Source organism: Schistocerca serialis, chromosome 1, assembly GCF_023864345.2.
Source record: "Schistocerca serialis cubense isolate TAMUIC-IGC-003099 chromosome 1, iqSchSeri2.2, whole genome shotgun sequence".
Taxonomy (NCBI): Eukaryota; Metazoa; Arthropoda; class Insecta; order Orthoptera; family Acrididae; genus Schistocerca; species Schistocerca serialis.
In genome coordinates this window covers 869,914,989-869,936,909 of record NC_064638.1, presented here as the reverse complement: position 1 = coordinate 869,936,909, position 21,921 = coordinate 869,914,989, and the positions used below count along the sequence as shown (strand labels likewise).

Sequence of the window (21,921 nt, the reverse complement as noted above, 5' to 3'; positions counted from 1 at the left end):
TGAAGATATACTACTTCCATCGCTTCACATCAAACTTGACCTAATGAAACAATTCTTAAAGGCCATGGATCTAACAGGCAGTGGGTTTGCATATCTAACTACCAGATTCCCCTGTCTTTCAGCTGCAAAAATAAAGGAAGGTGTATTTGTGGACCCACAAATCAAGGATCTGCAGAAATATGCAAATTTTGAAGTACATTTAACTGAAAAGGAAAAGACAGCATGGGACTGCTCATAGATAGTGTCAGAAAATTTCGGAAGAAGAGGAGCTACTAACTACAAAGCAATGGTGAATGACATGACCAAAGCATACCAAGATCTGGGGTGCAATATGTCTTTGAAGGTACATATGATGGACTCTCATCTGGACTATTTCACAAAGAGTTGTATTGACTTATCGGATGAACCATAGAAAGGCGTTTTGAAGGGAAGTGGGTACCTTCTGTGTTAGCAGATTATTGCTGGAATATCGTTCGAGAATAGAAAGATTCACAAGAGAAAAAGTGATGTCCATTACTATACAGTGACTCATTATTTTGTTAATTTTCTGTAATTTCTCATGTCAAATAAATACTACAAAGCGTATACACAAAGATTACTGTGTTATGTTATATCTCACCCTCCTTTGATGTGACAAACTTACAACATCACAAAAACGTGAATTTGTTTATCGATTTTCACCTCATGTTTGCTGCGTTATATCAGAAACAGAAACGCGAAATAAAATTGCAATTAGTCATAAACTACCCCGACAGAAAAAAAACGAAAACCGGTTTGAATTCAGCACTCTGAGTACAACTAGGATCACAATGTTTTGTTTTTTTTTTCAGAAAAATGAAAACTTTATTTTGTAGAACAGTGTTATTTGAGATGAGGAAAGAGACTGAGACTACAATTTTCATTAGTAACAGAAGAGGTATTAATTTGAGGTAATTCATTTCAAAATTTATGCTTCATTGCTGCGGCTTGTAGTTACGTGTTCTTTGTTCAGACATCCAAAGACTTGAGCACAGCCGCGCGGGATTAGCCGAGCGGTCTCGGCGCTACAGTCATGGACTGTGCGGCTGGTCCCGGCGGAGGTTCGAGTCCTCCCTCGGGCATGGGTGTGTGTGTTTGTCCTTAGGATAATTTAGGTTAAGTAGTGTGTAAGCTTAGGGACTGATGACCTTAGCAGTCAAGTCCCTTAAGATTTCAAACACATTTGAACATTTTGAACTTGAGCTCAGGCCATTCCTAATTTGAATTTAAATATTTGTCATTTTTACGAGTTGTATTTCTGAAAAGGTCACATTTGATGTTAGAGACTATTTAAGTTTGTCCACACAGGAATTGCGATTTTATTGTGTATTGATGTTCGTAAAACAAAGGAAGAGGATTTTTCAATACAGAACTTATCCAATCAGGAAACTAATAACTTTTGAAGCTATAATTTATCAATTCATTGCGCACATCGAAAGTCCATGCCAAAATATTAGTTATCATTTTTACTTGTTCAAATATGTTATGAACTAACTATGATTTGCATTTTTTTAAAGAAGAGAGCGCATTACACCAGGCCCAACTTAGCAATTATAAGTAGCTGTTGCTCATCAAATGCGACGCGCTTTCTAGACAAGAGCTGTTTTTAGTTTTTGCAACACATTCTCGCAGTCGAATTCTTGTGTTCAAAGTTTACGAATTCGAATGTGAAAAGTTTACATTAGCTTAGAATGCCACCAAGCAAAGCTTTTAATGAATAATATAGCTTTTATTACTACTGCCACTGCCACCACTAGCACCACTACTACAACCCACCCCCCCCGATATTTCCGATACTTCCTCACCCAATTTCCGTTGTTGTTCATCATTGTTTTCGCCAGTGACAAACAACGCCCCCACGGGAAAAATATATCCATTGCCCGGGCTCCAACCTCCACATACTATAGAATATCTCGTTAAAATGCTTCTGGACACAACTACGTAATGCGGAATCGAACAGTAGATCCTACGAAAGACGGGCCCGCCAGTGTAAGAGGAGGAGCGAGTATTGTGTAGACAGCAGAGAGGCAGTAAAAGCAGAATGGGTCGGTCAGAGAACTCAGTGACTTCGAACGTTGACTACACATTGTACGTCACCTGAGTAACAAATCCCTCACTGACAATCTAACGCTTTTAAAGACGCCCAAATGGACTGTTGGTGTTGTGATTCTGAACTGGAATCTCGAAGAAACAAACTCAGCTAAACCAAAGCAGGAAGAGCTCATGTACTGACGAACAGGGGCGTCGAGCTTTGCAGAGAGTGGTTGTAAAACGTCACATGAAATCACTGGTAGGAATAACTGGTAAGTTCCGAAGGGCTATAAGCAGTCCACCTACCACGATGACTCTACGTAGAGACTTACAAAAAATAAGGTGCAATGGTCGAACAGGTCATCATTATCCACACAGGTCTGTAGTCAGTGCTAAGTGATGCTTGAGGTGGTGAGAAGAGAAAAAGTGAAGTCGGTGGACAGTGGATGACTAGAAAAAAGTGATTTGAAATGACGAATCACACTACATTCTGTGGAGAATCCGGTGGAAGGGTTGGCTTTGGTGAATGCCTGGCAGACTTTACCTGCCGCCATGTGTAGTCCCAACAGTGAAGTGCAAATGGAAATGCCGTGTGGCTAGGGCCTCCCATCGGGTAGACCGTTCGCCTGGTGCAAGTCTTTCGAGTTGACGCCACTTCGGCGACTTGCGCGTTGTTGGGGACGAAATTATGATGAGGACAACACAACACCCAGTCTCTGAGCGGGGAAAATCTCCGCCCCAGCCAGGAATCGAACCCGGGCCGTGAGGTATGATATTCCATCGCGCTGACCACTCAGGTACCAGGGGCGGACAGTGAAGTACAGAGAAAGTGGTGTCACGGTATGGGGGTATTTTTCGTGTTTAGGATGTGATCCCCTCATTGAGCTTAATAAAATGCTAAATTCTGAAATATACGAATACATTTTAAAGCAATGTGTGTGGCATTCAGTAGAAAAACTATTCGAAGACAAGGACTGGCTACATCAATATGGCAACGCACACTTACTAAGGCAGCATCTGTGAGACAATGGCTTACGGACAGTAATAATTCTTGAAATTGTATGACTGGCCTGAGTTTCGTCCCGACACAAATTGGATGAGTTAGGACGTAGACTTCGTCCCCGACTCCAGCGTACACCACCACGTCATTCCTCAGTTTCGACTATTGAGGTATAATGTGCTGCCATCCCTTCAGGCGCCGACAGTTCATTGAAGTTCTAGCATTCGCATAAGTGTTAAGCGGACGCACATCACATTAATAGATGTCTTGATATTTTTAATCAGATACTGTACAGGGTGGTCCATTGATAGTGGCCGGGCCAAATATATCACGAAATAAGCGTCAAACGAAAAAACTACAAAGAACGAAACTCATCTAGCTTGAAGGTGGAAACCAGATGGCGCTATGATTGGCCTGCTAGATGGCGCTGCCATAGGTCAAACGGATATCAACTGCGTTTTTATTAAATAGGAACCCCCATTTTTAATTACATATTCGTGTAGTACGTAAAGAAATATGAATGTTTTAGTTGGACCACTTTTCGTATCACGTAACATTCCACCACTGTGGACGGTATTTGCTTCGTGATACATTACCCGTGTTAAAATGGACCGTTTACCAATTGCGGACCGAGCGAGGTGGCGCAGTGGTTAGCCCACTGAACTCGCATTCGGGAGGACGGCGGTTTAATCCCGTCTCCGGCCATCCTGGTTTAGGTTTTCCGTGATTTCCCTAAATCGTTTCAGGCAAATGCCGGGATGGTTCCTTTGAAAGAGCACGGTCGATTTCCTTTCCAATCCTTCCCTAACCCGAGCTCGCGCTCCGTCTCTAATGACCTCGTTGTCGACGGGACGTAAACACTAACCACCACCACCACCACCAATTGCGGAAAAGGTCGATATCCTGTTGATGTATGGCTATTGTGATCAAAATGCCCAACAGGCGTGTGCTATGTATGCTGCTAGGTATCCTGGACGACATCATCCAAGTGTCATGACCGTTCGCGGGATAGTTACGTTATTTAAGGAAACGGTAAGTGTTCAGCCACGTGTGAAACGTAAGCAACGACCTGCAACAAATGATGATTCCCAAGTAGATGTTTTACATGCTGTCGCGGCTAATCCGGACATCAGTAGCAGACAAATAGCGCTAGAATCGGGAATCTCAAAGACGGCCATGTTGAGAATGCTACATCAACATCGACTGCACCCGTACCCGGTGTCTATGCACCAGGAATTGCATGGCGACAACTTTGAACGTCGTGTACAGTTCTGCCACTGGGCACAAGAGAAATTACGGGACGAGGACAGATTTTTTGCACGCGTTCTATTTAGCGACGAAGCGTCATTCACAAACAGCGGTAATGTAAACCGGCGTAATATGCACTATTGGGCAACGGAAAATCCACGATGGCTGCGACAAGTGGAACATCAGCGACCTTGGCGGGTTAATGTATGGTGCGGCAATATGGGAGGAAGGATAATTGGCCCCATTTTATCGATGGCAATCTAAATGGTGGAATGTATGCTGATTTCCTACGTAATGTTCTACCGATATTACTACAAGATGTTTCAGTGCATGACAGAATGGCGATGTACTTCCAACATGATGGATGTCTGGCACATAGCTCGCGTGCGGTTGAAGCGGTATTGAATAGCATATTTCATGAGAGGTGGATTGGTCGTCGAAGCACCATACCAAGGCCCGCACGCTCACCGGAACTGACGTCCCGGATTTCTTTCTGTGGGGAAATTTGAAGGATATTTGCCATTGTGATCCACCGACAACGCCTGATAACATGCGTCAGCGAATTGTCAATGCATGTGCGAACATTACGGAAGGCGAACTACTCGCTGTTGAGAGGAATGTCGTTACACGTACTGCCAAATGCATTGAAGTTGACGGACATAATTTTGAGCATTTATTGTGGTATTTACAGGTAATCACGCTGTAACAGCATGCGTTCTCAGAAACGATAAGTTCACAAAGGTACATGAATCACTTTGGAACAACCGAAATAAAATGTTCAACCGTACCTACGTTCTGTATTATAATTTAAAAACCTACTTGTTACCAACTGTTCGTCTAAAATTGTGAGCCATATGTTTGTGACTATTACAGCGCCATCTATCACAAAGCGAAAAAAGTGGTCAAAATAAAACATTCATATTTCTTTACGTATTTCACGAATATGTATTAAAAATGGGGGTTCTTATTTAAAAAACGGAGTTGATATCCGTTTGACCTATGGCAGCGCCATCTAGCGGGCCAACCATAGCGTCATCTGGTTTCCCCCTTCAAGCTTGACAAGTTTCGTTCTTTGTAGTTTTTTCGCTTGACGCTTATTTCGTGAGATATTTGACCCGGTCACGATCAGTGGACCACCCTGTATACTTCCTACGGCGAACTACGAGCTCTGACGGTTGGCAATGTTGCAACCTCCCAACTGCGAAGCGCGTAAGGCTGTTGGCGATACCGAAGCTGCGTGGACGAAAACAATAGACATCTATAAACTACGGCAACACTGATGCTTTGACGTAGGGACGTATACAAAATTACGTTAACTGGTTGTGGAAGATTCTCGAAACAACCACACCAAGCCCAGTGCTATTACCGTCAGATTTGTTTATTTTCCATAAGGACTAGAGTCAGCTGCGTGTCCCGCAGGTCTGCTGGTGTCGGTGCCGTTCCTGGTGGCGACGGCGTGGGTGTACCTGCGCTTCCCGCAGCTGCGCGACCTGCACGGCCGGGCGCTGGCCAACCACGCGCTGTGCCTGGCCGCCGCCTACCTCAGCCTCTCCGTCACGCAGCTGGCCGGCCACCGCTTCTCCACTGGCGCCTGCATCGCCTTCGGTGAGTGCGCCGCTACCTCGTGCGTCCGGTTACGTGTTTACCCCAGCCTTGTGTCACAGAGAAAAGAGAGTAACGCCAGGGGGTCGTTTTGTACTATTTTTGCAGGTAACCAGCCCTTTCATCGCACTCCACGTGTCGCTAAGGGGGTCTTACCCGAACAGAATTTCTTTTTGAATACTGGGCGTTTATGAATTAGTTGTACAAAAATAATCTTTAATCATGAAAAAGGTAGGTAAGCCGCAGAAATGTTTCCTACAGCACTGAATGCAGTACATGATGTTTAATTTACAAATGTTCAATGTGGCTACCTTTTGTAACACGACGAATTTCCAATCTGTAATAAATTTCCTGGCGGATCCTGCGAAACAAGTCTTGATGTATGATGGAAACTGCTTGTGTTATCAGTTTTCGCCGCTCGTCGACGTTTCCAAGAAGCGGAGAAGCAAACATTCTGTCTCTAATACAACCCCATACACAGAAGTCTGTTGGGGTTAAATCAGATGATCGTGGTGGCCAGGATATTGTTCCACCACGTCCAACTCAGGTCAGCACATTCCTACGGAGATAAGCGATAACTTAAGGATGATGATGTGGTGGCGCACCATTTTGCTAGAAAATAAATTTCGCCTATAACCTGTTGTAATTGAGGAATGTTAGACGATAGCCAGGTACGATATCCCAATTATAATTGACTCAGCAAAAAGTCAAGGTACCGTAAATCTTCGTACAGCTTACACCTCTAAAAACATTTACCTTAGCGAGTCCTGTATACGTTCGATTACGTGGCGTGGTTTCTGCTCACCCCACATCCGAACATGACGATTTACTTTACCGCAGGTATGGAAGGTGGCTTCGTCACAGCTCGTTTTCCTCTTCAAGCTTCCAACAGTTCCAATTTGTAGGGCTTGAATACGGCGTTTCCGTAATACCTTCGACATTGTAACACTAGGCAAATTACTTCGAAGATGGAACATCTCGTTGACGTACCTGGACTACGAATGTAAGACTGCCAAATTTGTTAAATTGCTGCGTCAGAGATGACGGATCCTGACCCGACGTTTTATGTCATACACAGACAATTTCTGTGAAAAGATTCTACCAATTAATAACGATTTGTCTCTGATGTGGTGGTTTGTGATATTTAGTCTTGAACGGTATCTGAACTATAGTAGCGGATCTGGATTGCATCGTTATACGACACCACGATGACTGTTGGAATAACTAGCAACTAGCGGGAAATTCGAGAACAAACAGTGTTATGTGGGAACAAAACTTCTTCATATATACTGCATTCAGTGCCGTGCCAAACGTTTCTATAAGTTATTTACCATTATCACAAGTAAATGTTACTTTTCTAGCTAATTTGTAAACACGCTGTACATCTGTCACATCTGTAGAAGAACTTAGGGCAGAACGGTATAGCGGGGCAGTTTTTAGATTGAAGAATGCTGAAATATATTGTAGTGGCATGTAACTACATATCTGAATAAAAAGGAAGATGCAACAGTCATTTTGACTTCGTTTGGAGTGCAACTTCTAAGTGTACGGTTGTCTTTCACGTTTCCAGCTCTATTTTTATACCTTTAGTGAATTTAAACGCAAGATAATCCGTCCGTTTTTAATTGTACCCCCTTAAATGACATGTAATCTTAGTCCATACCATTCGCTATACATATGTTGAAATCCGTCAGTTATGATGTTCCATGAGACTTATTAACCTGAAATATGCTCTTGGGGCGAACGCGATATTTTTTTATTTAAGTAGATTTGAAACTGAATATTTCTGTTTTTCCGTCCTTGCTTTTCCAGGTGTTGTGAGCTTGCTTCAGAAATTTGATATTAAATCGATTGAAATGACAGTTTCAGCCATTTTATCTTCTAAAATTGAAGTATTAAAAAAATCTAAAGAGTTTAACTTGCCCAAACGAACTTTGTAGAGATAGGTTCGTAAGTAAAATTAGTCCCAGCTGCAGAGTTGACAAATCAGAAGAGAAATTCAAGAATGTGTTCACTGCAGAACAAACAGACGAGCTGATGCCACACCTGAAGTCCGTGGAGGGCAGACATCTTAGTCCAACGATGAAACATCTAATTGTCGGCTGATTAACCTATCAGCTAGAAAAAAGAAATGGTTTACCATACAAGATTTGACAAAGAAATTTGTCTACCTGGGTAGGCCTGGGCTATAGGATTTATTACTAGGCATTCTATGTTGTCAATGCGTGAGGCAGAAAATACACCTCGTGCATGAGCGACGGAATTCAACAAAGTACAGTAAATTGGTATTAAGCACTAAAAATAATGGTACATTTTTCAAAATTACATTAAAATATTTGCTTATTCTCAACAATTTTTAAGATTTCATGCGCTTGAGTCTAAACCGTTCATTAAACAATTTTGTCATAGTTTTAGGAAGATATTCCTAATAATTTGAACGTTTATGCAATAATTTCACAAAAATAGTACCTATCCACTTCTGCCACGTGGATAGTGCAGAATGGAAAATATGCGAGAATTTCTTTAAAAAAATTCCAGAAATACATAACATACAGTTGTAAGTAATTTCCAATTAAGGCACGATAGGTTGTACGACAGGATGATTTTTTCATATTTTGTGCCCATTTATTTCGCAAAGAATTGTTAAACATTAAGGCTCCCACTCCGCCCAGAGTTCCCCTGTTACTAAACAGCTAAAACGGTCACCCAGTCCTAATAGCAAGTTGCATCCCTAATGGCTACCAGGGCAACAGAAATGTCATTTTCAGTATTATATATAATTATCGGTGGAATTTAAAAATTTTAAATACAGTCATAATTAACTCATTAAGAAATCTAATCTTCGGTAAAAAGGCTTAATATAATACGACAGGAGTTAGGAAGTGCGTACATTGTCTTGAGACAATGTTAACACACAGTGTGCGTAGACCATATTCATTCAGTTAACGTTAAATATAATTTCAGTTCTTTCTAGGACAAGGACTTTTCTCGCCCCCCCCCCCTCCTCTCCCTCTCTCTCTCTCTCTCTCTCTCTCACACACACACACACACACACACACACACACACACACACACACATGAAACCAAGCTAGTGTGATGCTTATTAAATTTTCAGTGTTCATGCATCAAATGACACATTTTAATTTTATTATGTGTTGGTATTGAGTCTGTTCTTTCGGACATGCACGTCCAAAAGAAGACACCATAACAATGTAATATAAGCTGATGGCGCGTCGATGTTTCAGTGCAGATGCACAATAAAGTCCGACCTGTCATGAGAATACAGTAGGGCTGCAAGCAAAGAGGAATAATGCTCAAGGAAAGCTACACTGTAGCGTGTGGCATATGACGATTCGGGTCAGACAGGAGACGTGGTCGGATAGCCGAAGTGGATAAGAATGCAACGAAAGTCAAAAATGTCTTTCCTCAAGACCGTTGTAATTTATTACTTCTTTACTGCTGTCTCCATCTTCAACACATCTTGCAGACGGTATCCACGTACACTACCCAATCGTAGTGCGACACACTGTTCAGAAGATATAAAGTCATAAACGCTGAGATGCATGAAAAACTAGCTTTTCTTAAGATGAAACTGTTTCATATGTAGGAGTTAGATTCCTTAAAAAACCGATCTTGGGAGGCGGGGGATACTGTTAATTGCCTGACAAGGTTGAGATAGTTCCAGATGTTCGAGTTATGCTTAAACGTCCATCCCCAATACCAAACATAGTGCTTCTTCGGGGTGTCTTAGACCCTTGATGATTAGCTCCTGGTACTAAGCCACAAAAAAAGCACTCCGTCTTCAGGCCACGATTGGCCTACCGGGACCATACGACCGCCGTGTCATCCTCAGTGGAGGATGCGGATAGGAAGGGCGTGGGGTCAGCACACCGCTCTCCCGGGCGTAATGATGGTATTCTTGACCGAAGCCGCTACTATTCGGTCGAGTAGCTCCTCAATTGGCATTACCAGGCTGAGTGCACTCCGAAAAATGGCAACAACGCATGGGGGCCTGGATGGTCACCCATCCAAGCGCCGACCACGCCCGACAGCGCTGAACTTCGGTAATCTCACGGGAACCGGTGTAACCACTGCGGCAAGGCCATTGCCCTACTAAGCCATAACTCTTCCTAAATTAGTTGGAACTGATGTACTTATATATACAAATATCATCGTCGTCAAGCATTAGGACTTCAGGACTGTTTGGTCTCAGAATTTTTCTCGCCGTGTCTTTAAGGGATGTCAAACGGCCCTCTTGTCGGTTGAGTTGTATTCTACATCTACATCTACATTGATACTCCGCAAGCCACCCAACGGTGTGTGGCGGAGGGCACTTTACGTGCCACTGTCATTACCTCCCTTTCCTGTTCCAGTCGCGTATGGTTCGCGGGAAGAACGACTGTCTGAAAGTCTCCGTGCGCGCTCTAATCTCTCTAATTTTACATTCGTGATCTCCTCGGGAGGTATAAGTAGGGGGAAGCAATATATTCGATACCTCATCCAGAAACGCTCCCTCTCGAAACCTGGCGAGCAAGCTACACTGCGATGCAGAGCGCCTCTCTTGCAGAGTCTGCCACTTGAGTTTAATAAACATCTCCGTAACGCTATCACGGTTACCAAATAACCCTGTGACGAAACGCGCCGCTCTTCTTTGGATCTTCTCTATCTCCTCCGTCAGACCGATTGCCGCTTTAGTTGTTCTATCACTGAATGTGTACTGGATACAGTCTTTCCAGTTCAGACAGTATTTTTCATTTAGGTCCAACAATGAATATCCTGTTACGAAGCAGAGGAACTTCATCTCTGATGATTAGATTCGTCGTAATTGATCAGATCTTAAAGTCCAACATTCGCTACCATGCAGCAGCATTACTTTGTCAAGTTTAATCGTTTCTTTGCGTGCGTTATATTTTAATAAAGGTTGTATAGTTCTCCAAACACGTCCGATTCTCGCCAATTTACATCATCTGATTTGGGAAAATTAAAAATATTTAAAGTCTCTTAATTGTTAAATTATTTGTTCATCTATAACAATTGTGGCTGTTATGGTCCTTGAAATGCCATCACTGTTGTTTTATCAGTCGATATTCTTATTCCGTATTTATCAGCAATTTGACTCGGTTTTTGTACTCAAATCTGAACCTTTTCTTCTGATTCAAGCCGGATTGATCATGTATAACATTTTGTGTGTGTAAGAACGCTGTTATAGATGTCAACTCAAGGATACAAAAAGCTGACCCAATATAACACCGCCTCTGGGTTTGATAATGGCCTCAGTTTGGCAAGGGAAAGAGATCACAGACTTCTTCAGGCTTGAAGTATCTAGGTAAAGCCCTCATGCCTCATTTCGATTCCACATGGCTTTCAAACTACGCGGATGCCGATTGTTACATTTCACCCGCTGTTGCGAATAGTCAGACATTTTCTGTGGAGTTAGGACCGGATGATTAAGCCGGCCTGGAAAAATGCAATCGGCTGCCTGAGTGTCACTCAAACGAGGAACGCATGCGTGCAGCTCTGCGAACACCTCTGTTATCAACATCCTGAGATGGGATTATTCACAGCACACTCATCGTGAACATTTAAAGAAAGGGCGGCACATGGTTAGCTAGAATGTTGACATAAACATCCCATTTCATGTACAGGGTAACCTGAATAAGTAGGCCCAAGTCAACGTACAAGCGAAGTCCAAAACATCACACAACCATCCCCGACCTCAATTACACCATCCACACAGTAAAGGTTAAAAGCCTTAATAGGCTTTGGATGCATTCGACACCTTCCATCGTCTGAAAAACAGGCAAATCGGGACTTGTCGGTCCACACAACGCTCCTCCAGTCCACTAACATGCGGTTTGTGAGATTTGGCCCACAGAAGACGTGCACCTTCATGCGTCAAAGTGAGAAATAGCATTTGGTGAGACACACGATCGTATATGCCCACTGCATGCTGTTCGCATTTCAATGCCCGCTCTAAGAGTGGTTGAGAGTGACTTGAATTAAATGACAGCAGTAATTTCTGTCGTGTTTGAGGTCGATAGGCAATGAGAAGGCGTGAAACTCTTCTGCAGTTTATGTGGGTTTGGATCTTCTCATGACAACAGCCATGCTACATGGCTGCGAGTGATGGACCGCTCTTCGTATTCACCTGGAGAGCCTGAGTCCGTACACTAACAATTCTGATGTCCTCAGTCACAATTAGTTATGAACCTGTTCGCAAATGATGTCTCTCTTCTCCAATTCTGCTACGTCTCCACATCGGCTCATTATGCTGCCCTGATTGCGTCCAACGATCGACTCGTACGTCCCACTTCACTGCCATGACTTGCGTCAGCTGGAATGTTGAAAATCCTGGACAAAACCAGAGTAACGAAGATACATAGAATAAATTTAAGCAGCTGAATGTAATTAAGAAAACGCAGAATGGTGTTTTATGGACATCGGATCAGATTGATGAAAGCAGACTACTCCAGTTTTGGAACGTATCAAGCAGAAAAATTTCCCCGTTGTAAATGGCTGCAAAACATCAGATAGGATGTGCAAAAGATAAAAGTCGAAACTCACGAAATTCTAAAAAGATAAGACATTCAGAATTCCAGTCTGAGAAAACGAAGAAAGAAAACTGGAGCAACATGGTGAATAGGTCGGTAAACAATACATTCTAATCGAATGAAACAATATTCGAAAAACCAGAAGCTGAATCAGAAATGGTTATTCGTACGATTCAATGGAAAAACACAAGAAGAGATACTTGTAACCGACGAACTCAAGACTTTGCTTTTGCACACGATTTAACACGTGCTTACCTCTCGCTATAAGAAATATCTCAATAACATCAGAGGGGGCAACATCTGGTATATCCTATAATATTTAAACATTTCTATAGACCACATCACGTTTGCAGTGGCATAAAAGGGATCATTAGTTTCCTGCGACTGTTTCGTACTGCAGTGAAGAAAAGTGGCTTGTAGCAAAACACGCCGTAAATTGTGTGCCAGTCATCTGTGCATTTGGTCAAAGACAAACGCCTAATGGCAGACCACTCAGACACTCAACGGAGAGCAGACGTTAGGAGCGCAGTTGCAATAATTGCATGGAAGGCTGTCGGGGTCCTAGAAATACGGGATCGTCTGGTGGTAGTGTACACAAGTCAACGCAAGTCGTCATCAGCAAAGAGTAATGGTGGATAAAAATTATTCCCTAGTGAAGAGGAGAGTCAGAAAGAACTTTAGAGCTAACGAGACACCTTGAAAATGAGTGCAGTTCAGTCAGCATCGTGGAACACCCCATCGTGAACTGCACACATCTGAATGTGGCAATTTGTCAGTGTTAGACGATCACTGCGCTGCTGTCTTTAGGTGTTCCTTTGTACTCAGTCTTATTGACTTCACGATATAGACAGAAAACGCTTGCCGACAGGGGTGGCCTTGCGGTTCTAGGCGCTACAGTCTGGAACCGCGCGACCGCTACGTTCGCAGGTTCGAATCCTGCCTCGGGAATGGATGTGTGTGATGTCCTTAGGTTAGTTAGGTTTAAGTAGTTCTAAGTTCTAGGGGACTGACGACTTCAGAAGTCCCATAGTGCTAAGAGCCATTTGAACCATTTTGGAACCAGAAAACGCTTGTAAACGGTCTGTGGAAAATATGAAGCGTGGTGTGTAACAAGTAAATAAAGCTAGATTTCAATCTGAATCTCTTGCTGTTTGAAACATTCACAGGAATAACAGGGTGGTTCTGTGATGGAATGACCACAATAACATACAGCGTAAATGACCTCACTAACCTCACACTGAGGCTCAGTATGAATTGTATACACCGATGCATTAGGAGATTTTCAAACAACTTACGGGAAGTCAGCCAGGTAATATTTATAGCGACCGCCGATATTTCGGCGGGAGTACACCCTGTCATCTTCAAGGCACAAACTGCAACGGACAGGCGATGTACAAGCCAGTTTAAAACCTCGGTTTTGGAGTAATTAAGGAAAGATAACATACACACACTGAACATTAATGCCACCAGAGATTACGGAAGTTAGAGGTATCGATAGTGAAAGACTACGAACTAGCAGGTGAGGAACATTGACTCTGTCCTTCCGTTTTTGACAAGGGAGAGAGCAGGATTCCAAGCAGAGTTCAAACAAAACCTGTATCACTGTTTACAAGGTTGCTCACTAATTTAATCTCAACAGCTTCCTCAATAACACTGCCCCTATAGCTGGACGTGCGTGCCAATTTCCCGGTATTGTTATATTACATAGGGTGACCAGTATCCAAACAATGTTCGTCAATAACAGATCTTCTTGGCTGCTGTCATCGTGTATGCCGTTTATGCTCAGTACATCGGTTCTTCGCGGTCCTGGTAGTCTGACCAATGTGTGTCATGCCACAGCTACAAGGAATGCGATATACACCCACCTTACGCAAACCGAGATCATCATTAACAGAACCCAAAAGCACTGTAATTTTAGATGGAAGTCAGAAAACACATTTCACATCGTATTTCCGACCGATCTTGTTGGAAGTGCTTTCTGCGTAAGGCAAAAAGGCAGTAGACTTAGGAGTCGACTCAGTATTATCATCAGTCACCCGATGCACAGTTGGTCGAGTCCTCCCTCGGGCACGGGTGTGTGTGTTTGTCCTTAGGATAATTTAGGTTAAGTAGTGTGTAAGCTTAGGGACTGATGACCTTAACAGTTAAGTCCCATAAGATTTCACACACATTTGAACATTTTGGACAGTTGGTCGATAGCGCAACTCACGTTCGTTCTGTGTTTCACTATAACCATTCTGACGAAATGTAGCTTCAAGATGGGACAGCTCAGCTGATAAAGTATCAGTGACGGAAACGACACGTGCCCTGTGTGCCAAGGTACGAAGTACCCCTTCACGCTGAGCCGGATGGTTACAACCATCAACCTGTAAATACAAGTCAGCGTGCGTACGTTTCCGGTAAACTACCTGTCCCAGTGATCCATCACCCTTCCTCCTAACTAAAATGTCAAGAAAGGGAAGGCAACCATCCTCTTCCACCTCCATCGCAAAACGAATGTTCGGGTGGACCGAGTTCAGATGTTCCAAAAAGGCATTCAGATTATCTCTACCACGAGCACGAACAACAAAAGTATCAACAACATATCTGAAGAAACAGGCGGGCTTCAAAGACGCCGACTCCGATGCACGTTCCTCGAAGTCTTCCATAAACAAATTGGCAATCACAGGGAACAACGGAGGACCGACGTACTGAGCATAAACGGCACACACGATTACAGCAGCCAAGTAGATCTGCTATTTCCGAGCATTGTTTGGATATTGGTCACCCTACGTAATATAACAATCTCCAGATACCGGTTTGCAGTTCCAGCTATTGGGACAGTGTTATTAAGGAAGCTGTTGATATTAAATTAGCGAGAAACTTTGTGAACAGGGATGGAGATTTTTGTTTAAGCTCTGCTCTCTCTCTCTCTCTCTCTCTCTCTCTCTCTCTCTCTCTCTTTCTTGTCGGAAAGCAGAGGGACAGAGTCAATGTTATCTCACCAGCTAGTTCGTAGTCTTTCACCATCGATACCTCTGACTTTGGTCTTCTTTGGTGGCAGTAGTGTTCACCATGTGTGTGTGTGTGTGTGTGTGTGAATGTGTGTGTGTTCTCTTTCCTGTATTACTCCAAGAACCGATGTTTTAAATTTGCTTGTACATCGCCTGGCCGTTACAGTTTGTACCTGGAAAATGGCAGGGTGTACTCCTGCCGAAATATCGGCGGCCACTGTAAATATTACCTGGCTGAACCCCAGTAAATCGCTTGAAAACTGTATACGCCAGGAGAAACTCAGGTCTCACATTAGGAGATTAACTCGAGGAAAAACGTAAAGTTCTACTCGGACGTTTCTCATAGCCTTTTACGGTACATTACACAGTATTGGCGAAGTAGCTGTTCAAATACTCGCCACTCGCCAACTGCATGGGTAAACATTCGTAGGTTGCGCGCACTTTTCTGCTGTGAACCGAATCGGAGGAGCACGTCGGCCCATTACTTTGCAGGAGGCGAGACGAATTATTTAAGACTAGTCCGGCTCGTGTTTCCTACGCGGAGCGACTCAGCGTCTATTTCCGTTCCTCCACGCAACATTTTATATCTGCTGCACTTAATTTAGAACCTGTGCAGTGGAGACTCCATGCTACACGAGACGTGATTTCCAGGAAACATTGCCGCCGAAAAAGTCACCTCATCTGAGCGGCGACACCAGTCCAGCTGAGGTAGTGCTATTTGCCATAACATATGACTGCAGGACCAACTGACAACATGATCTCTGACTTTAATGTGCGTTTTTAATTCTGCGTATCTTAACGTCGCTTCTTATGTAAAATGGTGGAGGGGAGGGGGCGGTGGATTAGAAAAAGCACTAGACTCGTATTGGACGTAGCCTAAATCATCTGTTTCAGTCTTCCACTGGTCTCTTTGAACGCAAAGTTTTAAATCGACATCTACAGACATACTCCGCAAGCCACAGTACGGTGTGTGGCATATGATATCCAAGATAGTCTATAAGCCTCCTCATGAGCCCTAATTTCTCGTGCCTTCTCTTCGTTGTCCTTACGCAGAATGTATGTTCACGGCAGTAGAATCGTTCCGCAGTCAGCATCAAATGGCGATTCTCTAAATTTTCTCAGTAGTGTTCCTCGAACGTAGTCTTCCCTCCAGGTATTCCCGTTAACTCCCGAAACATCTCCGTAACACTTACGTATTGTTATAACCTACCGGTAACAACTCTAGCGGTCCGACTTTGGATTGCTTCTATGTTTTTCTCTAAACATACCTGTTACGAATCTCAAGCACTGAAGCAGTACTCGAGAACAGGCCGCACTAGCTTCCTATCTGCAGTTTCTTTTGCAGATGAACCACACATTCCCAAAATTCTTCCAATAAACCGAAGTCGGCCATTTGCCTTCCCTACCACAAGCCTCACATACTTGTCCTATTTCGTATCTCTTTGCAACGTTACTGCCAGATATTTAAAAGGCTTGACTGTGTCAAGCCGGACACTTCTAATGCTGTATCGGAACAGCAGTTTTCCTACACATCCGCATTAACTTAAATCTTTTTACAAACAACCGCAGGTTTCTGCCCACCCTGTTCGCCAGATCATTTATGTATATAGAAAATAATAACCATCCTGTCACACTTCACTGGGCACTTCTGACGATACCCTTGTCTCTGATGAACACTTGCCAAAGAGGACAACATACTGTATTTTACTACTTAAGAAGTCTTCGAGCCACTCACGTATCTGGGAGCGTATTCCATATGCTCGTATCTTCCTTAACTATCGGTAGTGGGGCATGATTTCAAATGGTTCCGGAAATCTAGAAATATGCAATTTGGCTTCATAGTTTACAGTGAGAAATGGGCAGGCGGAGTTTCGCCCTAGTTTGTCGCCTTATATATTTGTTACGTTAGGCGTTTAAGGGTACAGATAAATTCAATTTTGGTTTGTGAATAATGACGTATATATTTTCTGAAATATTAAAATATTTAACAGTTTGCAACTATTGTTCCTCATAGTTCCTATTCTTTATTAAACTCCAGAAAACAGTTTCTTTTCTACCCGATGCACAAATTAATATTACATGTCTGGCAGTTAACTGATGGAATTACTTTGCAGTTTAGCATCTTGAATCTACCTCTCTTCGCAGATATAATTCGCCAATGTCCAACATTGTCCTGACGAGCAACTTTTTGGGAATCGGCTTTGATGCATACCCTATTTTATATTTCTTTGCATATTCCGTATCTACGCGTGCGGTAGGTCTTCCACTCTTTCTCCCACTTATGTACATGCTCATTTTATGAGAAACTCCGACTACTTCAGCTCTAAACTGACGAAGTGGCCTCTGCTTATTTTTCGATACATCAAGACATAGTCCTTCCTGTTCATAGCCATGAATTTACAGTCATATCAGGGAAGTGAATCTGATGTCGATTCTGTATAATGAAACTAGTGAATCTAAAAGATCCACTCTTTCCATAAACACGTTGTAAAGAAGAATAATTGTGGACAGTCACCTTCAAGCCTTTATTTGACCTTCTTATCCAGTCGGTTCGCCTTACTTAGTGGTATCGCTAGAGGAGGCAATCACGAAACAGCCATCACTCTCTTCTCCAGCCACACGTGCAACAACACTACTCTTCTTTCCATAAAATACAGCAGGACTCAATATCTAAAAAGTGAACAGCCTGGTTGCGAGTGCCACAGTTGACAGATTTGTAACGTTTAAGAAATACGCTCCAAAATTCCAGGAACGATGCCTAGGATAGTCATAGACATACTCTGAAAGTACCTCCAGCATGTAACAATTACTTAAAGCTGACAACTTAAGTTTTTCAAGATGAGAAATAATAAACATCAACAGCTGAAATGCACGCGTCCACGCTACAGATAACCCCCAACTGTTCAAGTAATTGAAGAAGTTATCATGGTGCAGCATCCCATACTTTTAGTCTGAAGTGTTACGAATCTCTACGCAAGTCGACTCCGAGAAAATCCTTCTAGCTATTCTGATACAGCAATGTGCTGTAAGCGTTACAAATTTGTGTAGCTTGTCCTTAGAGGGTTAATTTGACTTTACTATCATGCTTATCAAACCACTGTAGCACGATTCTGGCCTTACGACAAGGACCGTTATCCTGTTGGAAGTGCCATCGCCGTTGGAGAAGATGTCAGTCATGACGTGATCAGGTGGGCCGCAACAATATTCACGTAGTCCACAAGCGTCATGTTGCCTTCGATTACTCTGACAGGTTCCACGGAAGCAGAGGAGAATATCACCCATGGAATAATACAGCCCCATTCGAACTGTGTCCATGACACGGTGAGCGTTGTTAGCTGTTCGCATGGTTCCATACTCCAACATCGACATGATGGGACATGAAACCTGATTCATTCCAACAGGCGACTCGTTTCCATTGATCCACGACTCACTGCAGTGGAAACTGATGTTTTAGTTTGGTCAACATGCGAACACGTAGGGATCGTCCGATGTGGATCCCCGTGTTCAACAATGTTCGCAGAACGATGTACTCCGAAACACTTCTGCTTGCACGAGCATTGGACTCTGTCGTCAGATCTGTCAACATCGTCGTTTATCCCGTTTTACATTCTGGACGAGCTTCGACCAATCGTTCTGCAGTTTTGCGTGGACGTAAACACTTCGTCACCTAGTCGTGATTACATCGTCCCCAACCTCTTTCCGGAGATGCTCTCGAAGCGAAGTGCCGACCAGCTTCCCTGTTCCCGAGTTACTCATTCGAAAGCGCCTGACAATAACAAAGTGCCCTTTGTCGAAACCTCGTATTGTCGCTAGAATGATTCTCTGCTGGTCTTTGCTTCACTTATTTACGTACTTTTCTTACCGCTGACGTACCAGAAACGCCACCAGAAGGCAATTCAGTCTCGTCTGTGGATGGTGGTCGCAATGTTTTCGTGTGTGTGTGTGTGTGTGTGTGTGTGTGTGTGTGTGTGTGTGTGTGTGTGGTTCATTCCAGATCACTTCAGCAGGCTGCTAATGGGATGGGTAGTTGCAGCGACTGTAAGGACTTTTGTGATCTATCGAGCCAGGTCTGTGACTGTAACTTCCTCGCTGCCGGCGGACATATCTCTCCCTGGACAGAAGTTGTGACAAAAGGATACTAAAGTCGAACGACATTAGCGTTTGGCGGTGCGAAACACTGCTGATCTAAGCACTGATATACTTTAATGTCGAATCTCTTGACTAGTAGAATTCCCTGTGCGTTGCAGATTCGTTAGAATTAAAACAATGCACGGGGCCTCAGTTACGTGTTATCTTATCGCCAAGTATGAGGGGCGTTCAGTAAGTAATGCATTTTTTTCTCGGCGAGTTTCGGTTGGAAAAATGCGTAATTTGTTTTGCAACATAACCCCTGCAGTTTCAAAAAGTTGCGATAGATGGCCGCGCTATATGTAGCCTGCTAAATGGCATCTGTAACGGAGGTGCTTTCCAAGCAGAGAGCTGTCATTGAGTTTCTTTCGTTGGAAAACCAAAGCATCGCAGATACTCACAGGCGAGCGCAGAAAATCTGCGGAGACTCGACAGGGAACAACAGCACGGTGAGTCGTTAAACATCACTGCAAGCAGGTAGCGCAAATTTATCAGATATTTCGCGTGCCGGCCGGCTTCAAACAGTTGTGACTCCTGCAGTTTTGGGAGCCGGCCGCGGTGGCCGAGCGGTAATAGGCGCTTCAGTTCGGAGCTGTGCGACTGCTACGGTCGTAGGTTCGAATTCTGCCTCGGGGATGGACGTGTGTGATGTCCTTAGGTCAGTTAGTCTAAGCAGTTCTAAGTTCTAGGGGACTGATGACCTCGATGTTAAGTCCCATATTGCTCAGAGCCATTTGAGCCACTTTTGCAGTTTTGGAATGTGCAGACACTCTTATTCGAGATGATCTACGAACCAGAAACAAACACCTCGCTCCTTAACTGGACGTCTGTTGGCAGTGTTGACACTCGTACATCAGTTGAGGTACTCAATGGTGTGTGCTCTTCCTCATCCACCGTTCAGCTTGGATCTCGCACCTATTGACTTCCATGTCTTTGGCCCTATGAAGGAAGCACTTACCGGAAGGGGGATGTTACTGATGCAGTAAGACATTGGCTCCGACGCCCATCACTAGAGTGGTACTATTTAGACGGACAGGCTCTCTTAGTAGGGTGGGGTAAGGGCGTCGCATTGAACGGAGATTATGCTCAAAAATAGGGTTTTGCAGCCAATAGAATGGGGAATAATATGGTGTATTGAAATCTGGAATAAAACCAACCTCCTTCCAAAAAGAAGAAAAAGTGATGCATTTCTTACTGAACACCATAAGTTTTTATTTTCCCCTTTTTGTGTTTTCGTAATTTCACCGCTAATGAATCTTCCAACGTCGCGTAGAACTAATGTTCATTTCCTATTGCCGTGGAGATAAAAAAATATCTCATAGATTTTCTAGTGAAATACAGCAGCGACATCGCCAAAGAATAGACGTTATCATCTTTGATACAAAAGCGAAAACTGAACGGACGAAAAATCCAATTTTACGTTCAGAGTCCATGCATCGTAAGTGTGATACTAGTTGACGCACGCGACTAATCGAATGAACACTTGCTGTCTGCGAGCTTCATCACACAAGAAACATCTATCCATCTCAACATGTTATATGCAATTCTGTTGATCCAGTATTGTCAGTTTCGAATCAATATGGGATCATACGGTAGAATACATTCATCTAATCTAGTTTTTCTTGTACATTGGTTTCAACGTTGTCCGAATACAGTAGATGGAGGTGTAATTGTCGGTATTGTATGAGGTTTATTGATTCATTTGCGTAAGTGATGAGCAGAAATTTATGTTTTTCCTCTCGGAGTTCGGAATGGGCCGGCCGGAGTGGCCGTGCGGTTCTAGGCGCTACAGTCTGGCACCGAGCGACCGCTACGGTGGCAGGTTCGAATCCTGCCTCGGGCATGTATGTACGTGATGTCCTTAGGTTAGTTAGGTTTAATTAGTTCTAAGTTCTAGGCGACTGATGACCTCAGAAGTTAAGTCGCATAGTGCTCAGAGCCATTTGAATCATTTGTTCGGAATGGAGATGGTGGGTCGCGGACATGTTAGCTGCTGTGTGGCCTGCTCCGAGCTTTAAAAACTCCACCAGTCCGTCAGCGGAAGCGTGCCTGCTGCTCCACAAATAGCATTCAGCGCCGCCACAAAGGAGCTGGGGCGCCACGCCCGCCATAGCGGACTCCTAGCATTCTGCCGCTGTGGGGTACCGCACTGGGCCAACACGTACGTAACTCAGTTGTAGGAAGCTTCGTACTCCCCATACGTGTTTTATCCATCAGTCTGCTAGCTTCATACAGCGTGATCTTCGGCCACGTTCCCAATAATACTATATTATTGTGTTATCAGGTGTCCAGCCGAGGGTTTGATTTCATTTCTCTGAACAATATTTAGGCGTCTTCGGATGCTGTGAGC

General features: G+C 43.6%; 1 protein-coding gene across 1 annotated transcript in view; it reads left to right on the top strand.

The window, feature by feature from the left end:
* Positions 1–21,921, top strand: part of LOC126441603 (G-protein coupled receptor Mth2-like) — a 214,682-nt gene that overhangs the window by 86,531 nt on the left and 106,230 nt on the right. The window contains exon 3 of the mRNA XM_050090682.1: positions 5,717–5,902. Coding sequence (XP_049946639.1) covers positions 5,717–5,902 — 186 coding nt within the window. The remainder of the gene's footprint in view (positions 1–5,716; positions 5,903–21,921) is intronic.